Genomic DNA, 14,843 nt, shown 5'->3' on the forward strand with positions numbered 1-14,843 from the left:
GATTATGCTCCTCTCAGGTGCAGGTGCTTAGTACCATTTAGCTATTTTTAAAGAAAACATTGGCTCAAAAGTGTATTAATCCCCGCTCCTGACAAATGATGGTTGCTCCCAACAAATCTTAGTAGCAAAAGCTGTTTCCAATGTATTCCAGCTTTAGATAGAGGTGTAGACGAACCACATTATCAAGACGAATTTGGAACATTGTCTTGTTGTACCAGTGTAAGGTGCAGTTGAACAGTGTATTCTGAAGATCCTTTAGACAGTGTATTTCCCAGTGGTACATTGGAAACTGAGGGTTCATTTATTCATCCAGATCACAAGCAATTTAAATGCTCTAATGTGTCTAAATTTCTAAACCTGTTGGAACTTTGTGAACTTTTTTTTTTTGGTTAGACTATCAGATCCAGTTTTTAAGATACAAAAATAATGGACTTGAGTGTGTGAAAACTGTAAGTGCCTAATAGTTTTAATTAAGCTTCTGTGGACTAAATTTCATTTTCTTCTTTTTCATGCCATTCTCTTGTACTTTGGCTTTATTCAGGGATAAAAATCATTGCACTGAATGATTGTCTCAGTACCTGTGTTACAACAGGTGGGCTACCAGTGAGACCAAAATACTGCTGTTATCCTCCTGGTAAAAGATTTTCTATGTAATACAAAGTATTAATTTAAAATATTTTTTTTTTCAGTTTTCTATTTTGAACTTACTTTGATGATATATTCCAAAATTGCCTCCACAGCCTGTTGTAGTGCACTACCTTGACAACAATACAGACACCTTAATTTTAAGGATAAAAATATTTGTAAAAATTTGAAAACATCAAGTAATACTAGTTTTCTTTCAAGTAGCCCAGACCCCTCATACCAAATATAGACAAATGCTCAAAAATAGCATCTAAGAGAATCTGTCAGAGTTTACCACAATGAAAATATATATATGTTTGATGTGTCATATAAAGGTGATAAGCAGTAATTTCCCTCAGTATGCAAGTAGTAGTATACAAAATCTACTGTGCAGTTGAAATGTGGTTTATTAAATCCAGGCAGTAAAGGAGTGATGTGTTGGCTGCCCTTTGTGCTGTAGACATTCCCAAATAGTTAGATCAGGCCTTCATAGTGTACAATTCTTTCCACAGAAATTTGAAACCTATTAAAACATTTGCATTTCTTCAAGTAAAAGATGAACCACCACTTTCGGGTAACTTCATTGATTTGTCTTAATATTTTTTTGTTCAGTTTAGGAGACACTGTCATAAATGATGGCAAACCTTGTTCACCTAAGGTAAGATTTTCAATTACTTTGTTTAGATAAGATAATGAATGTAACTGACTGATTTCTCAGAAAAGTGACAGATGTTTTAAAAATGTGGATTGCCTTATTCAAGATAGATATGAAAATACAGAAGAATCAGGTATTTTCAGACAGAGAAAAAAAAAACTACACTGAAATTGTAGGAATTCAGTACATTAGAACATTTTTGTGTTAATGTCCTTTATCACAGCTCAATTTTTAGGTCATATTTTTAATCTCATCTGCATGCCTGTAAATGCAGTGTAACTGTTGGTTTTGGCAGAGACAGTTTTTGCTTGAATTGCTGAGATCAGACTTAATTGCTTGTTTCATGTCAGCTTTTGTTAAAGATAAATTTTGATTAAAAATATTTGCTTGACAGTATTTAATTGAACATCTGGTGAGTAACTGTGATAGCCCTGGAACAAAGCATACTTTCAAGTGTTCTATTTATAAGTTTCAAGTGATCTATTTATAAATACTATATAATTTTTCTTCGTTTATTTTGTGCTTATTTCAAAATTTAAAAAACATATTCTTTTACTTCTTTACCATTCTCCAGGCACAAAATGTGATTATACTAGTAATTCAGAAACCCTTTGTTTTATAAAATCCCCTTGTTAACAGTTTTTTGAAATTTTTACTTTCACTTTTTAAAAGCAAAAATCCGGAAAAAACCCTGTTTAGTGCTTGCTGGTGTAGTGCCAATACCAGAAAGAGAAAACTGGACCAAGAAAGAACAACTGTGTTGGAGACGTATTCAAGTCTAAATAAGTTTTGGGTTTTGTTAAAATCTTGACATTTCTAAGGATCCTATTCACATTTGAAAACCCAATGCATGAACATACCACAAGTGATTTGCTGAGATTATGAAATCATTGAAGAGTCATATGAAAATATGTTGCTTAGTCTTTTGACAATGACACATATTTTGGGAATTACTTTTAGTAATTTCTTTAAGTGGTGATTCAGAGGCATTCCCTTATTTTATGTCCTATGGCACCATGGAAGAAAAACTATTAAATATGAAAATATAATTTAAAAATAACATTAGTAGGTGTAACTACTTTTACTAATGCTATTGCTGTTACTATTTCAGATAATTGTGTGCCCATGAATACTGTACCTTTATTCTTTCCCCTATAAGTACACTTAAAATATTAATTTTTTTAATGCTTAATTGGTCTGCAAATCTTCTCAGGACTGCTCGTATGCATAAGTTAAAAACTTATGCAAGTATTTCCCTGATCAGGGTCTAAATAATCAATTTAGGGGTTTTCAAGAGTAAAAGTATTTTGCTAATATCTGGTAAATCCAAAAGCCTGCTCCTTTCCAGTGAAAATAAGTTCCTTAGCATTTGGATGTCTGTTGGGTGTGGTGTTTCTTAAAATGCAGGATTTGCAAGTTCTTGCCTCCAGTTTACAGTGCTCACCAGTAGAATACCTCACCAGAAATGGTGCTGGTACTTCTTTTAATTTATAGAGGTTATTCTCTACCTCTGACACTACCTTTTTCTTGTGAGGTATGACTAAGAAGAGGAGACCTAATCGGTTTTGGTCTCAGCTCTGTCAATTATTGCTTGAAAAAGTTTTTAAAAAAACAGGTTTTGAAGGAAGGCCTGCAGAGCAATCTACCTCATTTTGCCAGACCAAGCTATTTTATATATGCTTAATGTTCAATTTATTTCCCCCTCCATTGTTTGGTACAACAGGACACAAGGAATGTTGGAGCTGTGGAGGAACCACTTCAGGCAGAAGAGAAAAATAAATCTGCAGATATTTCAAAACAAAAAGAACAATGCCTTGTACCATGTGATGCTCAAGCTAAAATTTTACGAGGGGACAAACATTACATGTGCAGTATGTATTCATCAAGAATACTTTTAGTGATGAGCTATGCAGTGCCATGCTATGCAATCCTTTCCTGTGCTATGCTATGCTGTGCAAATTTACCTTTTAATCTTCTTGAGCACACATGACAGCCTTGTGACCCTGCTGCCCAAACTGTGTATTGGTCAGAAAATTTGGGTTACCCTGTTTTTGGGATGCAGCTGGTGTGACAACATATAATCATTGGTGAAGACAGGCAAATCCAAGCAGCAGCACAACCCACCCAGGTCTGTTATCCTCTGAATGTCAGTATCTCTCTCCATTACAGAGGAAGAGGAGGATGTCTGTTCCTCATTTAAACATCATAGCTGGGTGTGGGGGTGTAAAGTGGGAGGTAGTTAATTAGTTAGTTAGTTAGTCAGTTACATGGGAGTAAATGTGTACTTCAGCTTACCTTTTATAAAGGCTTACACAGGACATTCTCTATTCACTACCTTGATAAACTACACAGCAAATTATACAATCAGCCTCAGAAAATAATTGTGTAAATTCTTGGTTTTCACATATGATTTTAAAATATATTTTTTAATTATATGTCATTATGATGACGACGATGTTCATGATTTTTAGCATCAGGGCAAAAACCAGGAGTAGTACAGTGAATGAGCAAATGCAAGGTGACAAGAAACTATATAATATATCTCTCACATGCATTTATATCACTGTGATATCCCTTAAGTGGTTGTCCACTTTGCCCAAGGATAAGACTAACTTCTTCAAAATGTGAGAAGAGACATCACTTCTTAAGATGTCTTTACTGCAATCAGAAAGTCTGAAGTTTTTAGCACCTTTGGCTTTAATCTGTGGTCTCTGTATTATTTTCATTTCACTTTTAGGTGCCGTAAGGTAAAACATCTTCGGTATTCCCTTAGATATCATAAATCAGTATGTTGTCATTCAGTCAAGAATATTTCTAGAGTTATTAAAAAACAAGTCGATGAACATATTTCTTTTGAAGGAAATTTGCAGAATTCTCTTGCTGAATATGCCAGAAGTACAAAAAAACTGGTAAGAGACATGATGGATGATCAACAGTCTTCTTTGGATTACCTTTCTAATCAGGTACTTTTTTTCTTTCTTCTAAAGACTTGTTATTTCTCACTGCAGATGTTGTCTTTCTGAGGAGAAATAGGGCTCATTAAGCCATTAAGTAGTGATTAAACCAGTAGGAGTCTATCACCAGTCCTTGTACCTCTGGTAGGGTGTGAGTCCCATTTCTATGAGGCGATATAAGCACCCCCTGTTTCACAACTTAGTGTCATACATGGAGGTAGGGACAGTGGAGGACTGTTCTTTCAAATTGGTACAAATTACTACATATCACAAAAATGAACTTCAGATTATGTTTAGTAGGAGTCAAAAAAAATCTTTAGAATGCAAAATTCCTCACTGCAAGCTAACTAAAAATCTTTTATTTGAATTGGCAGGTGAATGAACTCATGAACAAACTTGTTCTTTTGAACACAGTAATTTTGAGAAAACATCTGGATCCACTTCCTTATAAAGCAGTTCAATCTCATGGTAAGTACTTTTGAGATATAGTCTTGGCACCTTCCCTTTGTATCTTTGTATCTTGAAAAGGAGCTAATTAAGGCAAAGGTAAGCAATTGTAACATTGACATTTATCCTGTGTTAGTAACATGTAAACTGTGGAAACTTAACGAACTGTTTAAAAATGTTTTCATAAATACTGCTTTAAATCATTTGCAACTGACAGCTCCAGGCATCCTATTTAGCACGCTGATTTTTATGTAAAATACCAACAATGATTATCAGTTAGTAAGTGATCTGAAGCTGCTAAATGGCACGTTCTTTCACAATGAAATTAAGTGTGCTCTGCATCGGCAGCATCCTTATTCAAATGGGGTGGAAGTCACTTACACACTGGACAGTTAGTCTTCTTTTAAGTGTCCATCCAAACAAAAGGAAATATGACCTCCAAGCAGTCATGCTGGCTGTGGAAACTGCTTGTCTGAGTATGTTGAACATGTACCTGGCTTAACACTTGGCGGTAAATGGTTTTTCATGTATACATTATGATGGAAAGGCTTTTACAAGTATAAATACAAATATTTGTAGGAAAAAGACTTCATTTCCCAGATAATATTTCTTTTTCACAGTACTGGTGTAAAATAAAATAAAATAAAATAAAATAAAATAAAATAAAATAAAATAAAATAAAATAAAATAAAATAAAATAAAATAAAATAAAATAAATGGTAAAGTGACCAGATACATAATCTTTAATTTCCTATAGATATGTATCATATCTATTAAGATAAGGAAGAACTTTGTCTATACAGTGTCATTTATACTTAGGAGCTTAATGGTGTTTAGAGAATTTTAATTTACAAGATAAATTCATGACAAAGCATAATTTTAAAGTTTGCATGAGAAGAAAATGATATTTTATGTAATTCATATGTCACCAAGAAAAGTATTCCTGTGCTTAATCTGTATTTTTTTAAACATATTTTGCTAAAGAACTTCCTTGAATACCTTTTGTCTCTAGGTTTGGACTGCACTCATATTAAAGATACTGTTGGTTCAGTTTCAAAAACTCCAAGTGGTCTGTACATTATCCACCCAGAAGGATCAAATTATCCTTTCGAGGTAATGTATTTATTATTATAGTCACAATTTGCTTGAGAATGTGCATTTAGAATATTTTTAATAGATTTAAAGTGTTTTCCATGACAATTTCTCAACAGATGAATAAAAAATGTATTAAATCATGTGCATGTGTCTACTATTACTATAATTTTGAAAAGTTTCCTATTTTCTACAAGGAAATTTAATATCTGTCATAAGAGCCCTTATTGTCAGTTTTCATATGCAGTGAAAAATACCAAGGAGGAAAACCCAAGGTGTTTCTCTTTTGGATATGGAGAAGTGCTGTTTTCTGTTACAGGGACGTAAAACAGAAGAGCAATTAACTGATCCATTTGGCTTTTATTATGGGACTTTTCGATTTTGAATTATTCTGCTGTATAACATTGCCTTCTCTTGTGATGGGACACTGCTGATGCAGAGTCATCCAAGTGTAGGTGCAGATGTGTCTTGGTTTGAGGAGCAGGTGCTTAGCTCTTGTCTGAGTATCATTATAACCCAGTCTTGAGGCACAGAGGCATCTAAAATTTTAGTTTTCCTATCCAGTTTGCAGGATTTATATTCCTAAGACAAGGATATATATTCCTAAAACAAACTGCAACAATCATGTTTCCTATCACTGCCTGCACTTTATGTAATTGCTCAGAGTAATAGTGCTCATCTAGAAGAGGAGAATTTTGGGTTAATTTTCTCAGATTCAAACGTTCAGATCCATGCAAACATAAGGAATATTTTGGTTTTTGTGTTTATTTCCATTTCAGGTTGTTCCATTTAGAGAAGGCCTTATGCATAGTGGAAAGGCAGATATGGCACTTTCAAACTTTCAACTTGGCAATGCATGTTGAGGTCATTATTTTTTTTAAGAAAAACAAGGAATTTAGGCCAGCTAATAACTAGCAAAGTTTAATATCTAACTTTATAGTGTTCCTTTATAACAAAGGAAGGATGAATCCCTTTATCTCTAGACAAGTGGAGCCCTTCAAATGCTACAAAAAAGGAGCTCCAACTGGTTAAGAAGAGGTTTCAGAATTGTGCTGGGATCACAAAAGAAAAAATGAACTTGATTCTGCAGCCCCCAATAGAAAAACCTGTCGTTGTCTCTATACAATGGAGTGAGCTCAAGAAAAAGATCTGTAACTCATTGGCAAGTTCCTTCCATGTAAAAGAAAGAGAAAGACATGTCACTGTTCACAGAACAACCATATTTATAGTATGAACAAAAGGCTACCATAGCAAAAAATGCATCTGTTTCAGAATTTCTTCTGGATTGCGGAGGATTCTAGAAACACTAAAGAAAAATCATAGTAGTTTGATTAAAAGAACAAGGTAACAATAAATAATGAGAAGAATGTCTGCAGTCATTTCTTGTCTGGTAGATGTTGCACAGAACTTAAAAGACAGAGCCAAAAAAGTCTCAGAGAAAAATATCTGAAATATGTGTTCCATAAAGAATGTTATTTTAAGGAAAACTATTTAATGTGAATTCTTCCATGTGTGGAAGTATAAAAAGAGTACAAGAGAAATGATAGATGGACAAAAATATCAAGATATTAAAATATAAACAAGAAATTATAAAGCATCTTCTAGACGCTAATAGCCAAGAGTTCTAAATATTCTGCAGACCAGCAAAATAAGAAAAAATAGAGAGGCAGAAAACCGTAGTAAGAAACTAGAAAACAGGAAACAAAGCCAACACAAAGTAATTTATTTCAATGAAGATCTTTTCAGCAATAAGATACCTTTTTATGCAATGGAACCTAAATCAAAATGTGTTTAGAATAATTTGCATAAAAATATCAGTTAAATGAAAACTATTTAGACAACGTGATCTTATTCTTATTTCTCATGTTTAATACCTCATGTTTCTGAAAATGAGTATAGATTTTGATGCTTAACTGGGGGTAATTGAACTCCCAATTCCAGAAGCAATAAGAATATCAAGCTTTAGTGGTACTGGCAGGTTTCTGTCACTTCAGAAAGTTACTCCAAAATAGGCTTTTGAGCATTTAATCATGAGGTGATTAAAACCAATTTCACTTTTGGAAAAATAAATCATGACCAATTTCTGATACATTTTTTCAATTAGTAAATGTAGATCAATGATATTTCTCAGTTGGATCAGATAAACTAAACAGTTGTTTAGAATATACCTCTTATACACACTGCAGGTAGAAAGGGAAGAAATATTCAGCAGAACCATCCTCCTTCTCATTTAATTTAAATTGTACTTGGCACAATCATGCCCTTCACACCTTTCATGATAGGTGCATGACATAGAGCAAACTGTAAAGCAGATTAACGATTATAAGTCTTTACAACTGCAACATTTCCATAAGGGATTAAGAAAACTACACAGCTATAACTGTATTTTTCTATATCTATTTAATATTTTTATTTAGTTGGTGTATGTATTGGTGCTGTATCTACCTGGCTGATGACCTCTCATGTAGAACCAAATCTGTGAATTATCAACACTCACACTGATTTATATTGGACTGAAGATTGATGTTGTGACCAAATGGGCTCCTCGTAGTATTTCTGACTCATAGTCAGAGGAGTAGCCAAGCATGCAGTCATCTTTTCAAGACAGTGGATGAGGCAACAGGATTATTTTGAATAAGGTTTAGGTATTTTCTTCTAAATACTCATTTTGAAATCTTCTGTATTTCTTTTTATTCCAGTTCTATCCTCCTTGTTGTATTGAAATAAGCATGTGATTCTCCAGGGAATAAGGGTCACAATTTTTTTCATGCACGTGAACCTTATTATGATTCATTTAGTATTTGTTTTGCAAGGATTGCCCAAAGTATCTTACTTGAAGATCCAAGATTCCTCAGCTTGTATGAGATCAAATTACAGCTCTGTCCTGTTGCTTTCTTGTCGTTCATCGAGAAGACTTTGTTAAGTCACAGAGGCTCTGACTACAACATTGATGTTTTCCTGCCAAGGAGCAAGTCTGGTTTCCTGAAAAATATCTGGCTACTACAGGCAATGGGGTGCAACATATAATGCTCAGCCTGCCACAAAATTTTTTGAGGGTTAAACTGACTTACACCTAGTTTCCACTTTTATTAGCTGGCTAAGACTGCAAATCTCTCTTTTCTGAAACATGTTTCATTTTGTACATTTCCTGTAACATCAAAAAAAATTTCTTACTTTACTCCATCGCTTGTGCATCCGCTTAATGTTATGGCAGCTAAAATTATATTCTGAACTTACTTTTGTTTCCACAAGAAGCTGTAAGCATTTTCTAGGTTAATTCTCCTCATGTTAGACACATTTGGAGGCAAAAATGAGCATCTGTTTTTAAACACTAATTATGCATGCCATCCCTTAGAACTACTTTGAATAGGTAGCACAGTGTCTAAATGTGCAACATGATATTTCTACATTAGATTCCCAGACTTTATAATCCCAGTTAGAACTGGTCAAGATTTGGCACTGGGGACATACTTAGGAAAGTCAATTACATATCTTAAGTTTGGTGGGCTGAGGAGAAAACATGCCACATAATGTGATATTCCAAAGCAGAGCAGATGGCAGCTGGACCACTGCCATTTGACATACTGTTGGGCACAAATTTTAGCAAAGACTCATAAAGACTCATAAATCTGAGAGTTGATCTTATGTATTCAGTGGTACTGCTCAGTTGCAGGCAGTTATACATTCACATTGGGACTTCCCTGGATTGGGGCCACTTCTTATGTAGAGGTTTTTGCTGCTGCAAATTATTGTTATTGCTGGGTTATTGCTATCACTGTTTTCCATTTCCTCACCCTTATTAAAGCCTCTAAATTTCCCAGGCACCACAAACACAGTATTCTCTGGAAGAAGGCATGATGGTGAGGGAGAACTTATAAGAAATTGTGTCTATTTTGCTTTGCTGAAATAAAAGTTTATTCAGTGTTGCTGCCTGTATTGATGATATTTTGCCTGATTAATACATGACATTGCAAGTTGCTTCCCTTTCATGCTATGAATGTTACAGTGACATTTATCAAAGTTTATTTATTGTATGTTATGAACAGAAATACACAGCCATTTCTACTGGTTGAAGAAATATCCAAATCAAACAGTTCAACAGGAATATGTAAGAAAATAATGCAGCATCATTTTTTTATTTTCTTAGAGCTCTTTTTAAAGATACTTGAAAAGTATGTTACTTAGCAAAATTCTGAATAGTCCACCTTTATTTAATTGTTTTTGTCATAAAAGCTGTTTCAAGAATGCTTAATCATATCTATGTCTATTTTAGGTTTTGTGTGACATGGATTTTCGAGGAGGTGGATGGACTGTTGTTCAGAAAAGAACTTATGGAATCGTTCAGTTTCAGAGAACATGGTCTGAATATCTGGATGGATTTGGTGACCTTAATGGTATTAATTTTAAATACTCTAAAGTGCTTTGGAACAAACATTACTCCTGCTTTTATGTGAGCTACATTCCACTAAATTGTGTGGTAGTTTTAGTAGTATAAAGTTCTTGTTTCTTAAAAGTTTTATTTTTGCTTATGGATTTTTTTTTCATCTAATCTGTTGTGTGATCTTCCCAGTAATGACTATTACCCCACTAGAGTCTTTAGCTATTGCAGTCTCACAAGCATGTTCAAAATACTATATTTTCTGCCTGAAATAATTTATAGATTATATTTCTTCTCTTTTCAGATTTTAAAAAAAGTGCCTTTGTTGGTTTGAATCATATTTGCAAAATATTTCATTGGAGCAGAGAAAAATCAATAGTATTTCACCATAGGGCATGCAAAATTATAAACAACAGAAATATTTCAGTAGCTAATACCAACACAACTGTGATATTAATTCTTTATTGCCACCTTTAATCCCTCAAGTCTAAATCCATTTGTTTTTTCAGGAGTTTATCTGGGATTGCAATGGAAGCACAGAGCTTTTCTGTACAAAAAAGCGCAGCTCATATGAGGCTACAAGTGTGATTTATGGAGGTAGCAAATCTTGAGAACAGGGCTTAAATTTAGAGAACAGGGTTTGCATTTTTTTTGCATTTCATAAAATGCTAACATTTATCATTTCTCAGTATTGCCCTCAAGAGTGCTACTGAATTCTGTTCATGCAAGTGGATCTTTAGCACAGCCAGGTTTTGTGGTCTTCTAAGATACATTGCAGATGAATATTTGAAATCAATCATCTGGACAATTTTCTAAAAAATTTCACAGAGAAAAAAAAGATGATGCCTACATGGGAATTCTTTACATGGATTTCCTAAGGAAGTAGGAAGGATTACTCTGTTCCTTCATTAGTCTTTCAAAGGAATGTAAGCCTATCATACAACTTTTATTACATTTGGTTCAGGAAGGAAAGGAAAAAACCAAGAACAATCACTTTTTCTGTTACAGTTTCCATTTCTAGACTATATATTATATTTCTCTTTAAGGAGAATTTTGGCTTGGACTGAGGAAGATTTTTGACATAGTAAATCAAAAAGCCACTCATTTCAGTCTTTTTGTGGATTTGGAATCAGAAAATGACAAGCATGCCTATGCATCATATGATGGATTTTGGATAGAGGATGAAACATGTGCTTTTAAACTCCACTTGGGGCATTATTCAGGAAATGCTGGTAAGAACTTCCTTCTTTGATGTATTTAAAGGTAGTTGCTCCCTTTTTATTATGAAAAAATGAATTCAAAAGAAAAACAATTAACTTTAAAAATTTTATTTCTGGTGTGTTTTTCTCTGGTATATAATGAACACTTATGCAGATAAATTTTCAATGATATGGTGATAGTTATGCCAACATTAATCTTTGCATAACAGGAAATTGCTTTATCATTTCATTATCTTTAATGGAATAACTGAATAAACACTCCAGTAATTAAAAAAAAAAAAATAGGAATGGAAATATTTAAAATAAATAAGGGATTTTTTGGGTGTTAGTGTTTATTTACCTAAGGTACAATTATTTAGATGCCCATTATCTTATCATAGATGTGCTGATGTTAGTGTCAGTCTTCCTGATGATGCTTTGGAGAATTCAGAAGCGCCCAGATAGTCATGTACAAAGGATAGAGAAAGACACTGAGTGAAATAAAGTTTGCCTACAGTGTGTAACAGTTGCTGGGTGATACATAGACAGAAATTAATTCCAGTCCTGCCTTAATAGCATAAATATACTAAGCATGCAAAGATTTGCAATAAGTATTGCATCATGTCTTACTGCTTTTTTCCCTGTTATGCAAGAATTCTTATTATCAACAAAATAGTTACTCTCTAAAGGTATTTTTGAAAAACACTATTTCTTCAGTGAGTTCTTTAGTAAGACAGCAGAGCCAGTTATAATTGACCTTTATGTTTTAACAATTCCATCTTGTTTCATGACTCACTCTAGGGCTTTGGGAATGTTACTGGAAAATCTGAAGTTACAATCCTGTTTGTTTACTTTTGTCTTTTCTTCCTCTGTCTTTGAGAACAGAAGCCTTTACCTTCATAGCCAGCATGCATTGCTAAAAGCAACAAAAAGATAAAGATTTTCATTGATTTTCAACTTCTTCCATATTTCTCAGTATTTTATTCCTTTTTTTTTCCCCTGAATCTTCAGCACTTTTACAGTTCATTATCTGGTCCTTTTGAACTGCTTTTGAAGACTTCTACTTTTCTAATAAATTCAGAGTAAAAATTTGTGAGGTGTGCATCAAGTAAGAAAGCTTCTCTGTAAATAACTTTTTTATCATTCTTTTTTATCTGTTTTACTTAGGTGATGCATTTAGAGGATATAGAAAAGAAGATAACCAAAATTCCATGCCTTTCAGCACTTCTGATGTTGATAATGATGGATGCAGGCCAGTGTGCACTATTAAAGGACAGCCTGTAAAGAGCTGCAGTAACTTCAGTGATAACACTGGATGGTGGTTCAACAAATGTGGCCTTGCAAATCTTAATGGTGTTCATCGCTACACAGGTAGATTTCTTGCAACTGGGATTCACTGGGATACATGGACAATGAACAAAAAACCAGTCAAAATTAAATCAGTTTCAATGAAAATTCGAAGAACCAATTATCCATATTTCCATTAACATATGAAAATAGAAATATACTTCTTCTTGCAATTATGTGGAATGATGTATCACTGCAGTCATAAATACCTTTCATCTTCACTTGAACATTCAGTCTTAAAACTTTATTAGATATTTCTGTAATACAGTTACTCATTTTTATTATGAAATGTCAGTATTTATAGTGTTCCCGCTTGAGAAAGAAGGTCCTAAGAACTGGGTTTTCAGAAAAAGGATTAAGCTGAATATTTGTCAGTTTTTATTCAACTATCTCTTAGACAATCTCAGAACCATCAGAAAAAATTATAAAAAGAAGTGTAATGCTGACTTTTGAATGTGCTTTTTCTACACTCTCCTCATATATAAATTGGTAAGAAATTTCAGCAAATGTTATTTGAAAAAACCATATGCCTGCCATTTTCATCATAATATTTTGGAAAAATGCTTGTTCTTCACCCTAAGTTAATTTTCCAGAATCAGCTCTTCTTTCTATATTCCTTATCAGGCAAGATAACAATTGCTTCAATGTATAAATAATGTTTTGTATACCATCAGGGCCTGGTTTTTTATACAAGTAAGGTTGATAGTGACATTCAAGAACTACAACCAATTTTATATTTAATTTTCACAGTCAAAGTGTTCCATAATCCAGTTTTGACTCTACCATTGTCTATTTCACAATTCATTACAAATGAAAACTTTTTTCAAGGAAAACTTATAGCTTTTCTTATAACATTTGCAATTTTAATTTTTGGATATATGGGCCTGATCTTATGTTTTTCATTCTTAGGGTCATTCACTTTGTGAAGGATCATGTGGTAATGAATAAAACCAACTTAAGTTGCAAAAACAAATTTAAAACTAAGGATTGTAAAATCTTTGAATTTCTGTCAGTAAAAATAAAATGATATCAATAAAAATGTGAATGTTGTTAGTACAGTAGTGTTTCTGGAACCTGGCAGCTAATCTGTAGCAGCTAGGCATGGTATTTCTCATCTTTGCTTCAGTTTCAGCAGACCAGCTCTGTAGTAGCATGTGGAATGAAAACAGGTAAAAACTCTACAAATTTCTTCTTTGCTGTTTTTTATTTTAACCAGTCCATTAATACAGTGAGCAGAAACCATCATCAATTCAGAATCACCACGGTTTAGGACTTCTTCCCAAAGATTTATGTAGCTATAGGAGGAAATTAAGCTTTTCATAGGATATATTTCAAGGTCAAGGGAGAGAAAACATTCCTCTTTTCATGTATGCTTGACTAGCCTTTAACAGTTGGAGGTAAAAAGTTGCTAAAAGCAGAAGGTTTCCTCTCTGCTAGAGGGAGACTGGGGACTATCCTCATGGGAGGGCTTACAGGAGAAGCATGGTAGCAAGTAGCTTGAGGAAAAATATCACAAGCCTTGTAGAGGGATTGTGAGAAACGGGATAGGTCCTGCTCTTGGGGGAGACGGAATTCTCTGAGCACAGTGGGGGTTTTTTGTCAGACACTGGGGTCTCTGAAATTAGCAGAGATTTTATGTGCCCCTTCTTCAGCCCGCCCTCACACCAGCCTTATTAGGAATGCAACTGCTTTGAACGGCAGCCTGGACCCAAGCAGACCTATAAAAGTAAATACTAAAATGAAAGAGTTTCTGCACTAAGATTAACAAGCACTGGAGCTTAGAAAGAGTACTAATTCTGGCTGCAAGCCTGGATGTTGTCACTGTATTAGGACTCTTATGTCAGAAAGAGTCCTCAGCCTGTGGCACAACAATCCTACTGGAGAATGCAGCGGCTAAATTTCATGGAAACTTAATAGAGTTAATGAAAGCCTCAAACTTTGATGGTGTGGCCTCTGTTCTGACAACCAGGTCCGAGCCTGTGAGCAGAAGTCTAAGTAGGTACTTTGGATGTATGTAGCGATATTCTACTGACACCCTGAGGCTGCTTTTGGCTTAATTAGAATTCCTGCTTAAAAATGAAGGTGGCAAATGAAGATTGCAGACCTGTGCTGGTAGATTTAATTATGCTGGCCACATTTAATTATGG

The 14,843-nt window shown here is 34.0% G+C and overlaps 1 protein-coding gene across 1 annotated transcript; it reads left to right on the forward strand.

Moving 5' to 3' along the window:
* Window positions 1-1,180: 1,180 nt before the first annotated feature.
* On the forward strand, window positions 1,181-13,701 carry ANGPTL5 (angiopoietin like 5). The gene is made up of 8 exons (XM_069014915.1): window positions 1,181-1,282; window positions 3,003-3,150; window positions 4,139-4,242; window positions 4,608-4,701; window positions 5,693-5,793; window positions 10,046-10,166; window positions 11,197-11,382; window positions 12,517-13,701. The coding sequence occupies exons 1-8, from the start codon at window positions 1,181-1,183 to the stop codon at window positions 12,834-12,836; spliced, it is 1,176 nt and encodes a 391-aa protein (XP_068871016.1). The 3' UTR covers window positions 12,837-13,701.
* Window positions 13,702-14,843: the final 1,142 nt, after the last annotated feature.

Source organism: Aphelocoma coerulescens, chromosome 1 (genome assembly GCF_041296385.1).
Source record: "Aphelocoma coerulescens isolate FSJ_1873_10779 chromosome 1, UR_Acoe_1.0, whole genome shotgun sequence".
Lineage (NCBI taxonomy): Eukaryota > Metazoa > Chordata > Aves > Passeriformes > Corvidae > Aphelocoma > Aphelocoma coerulescens.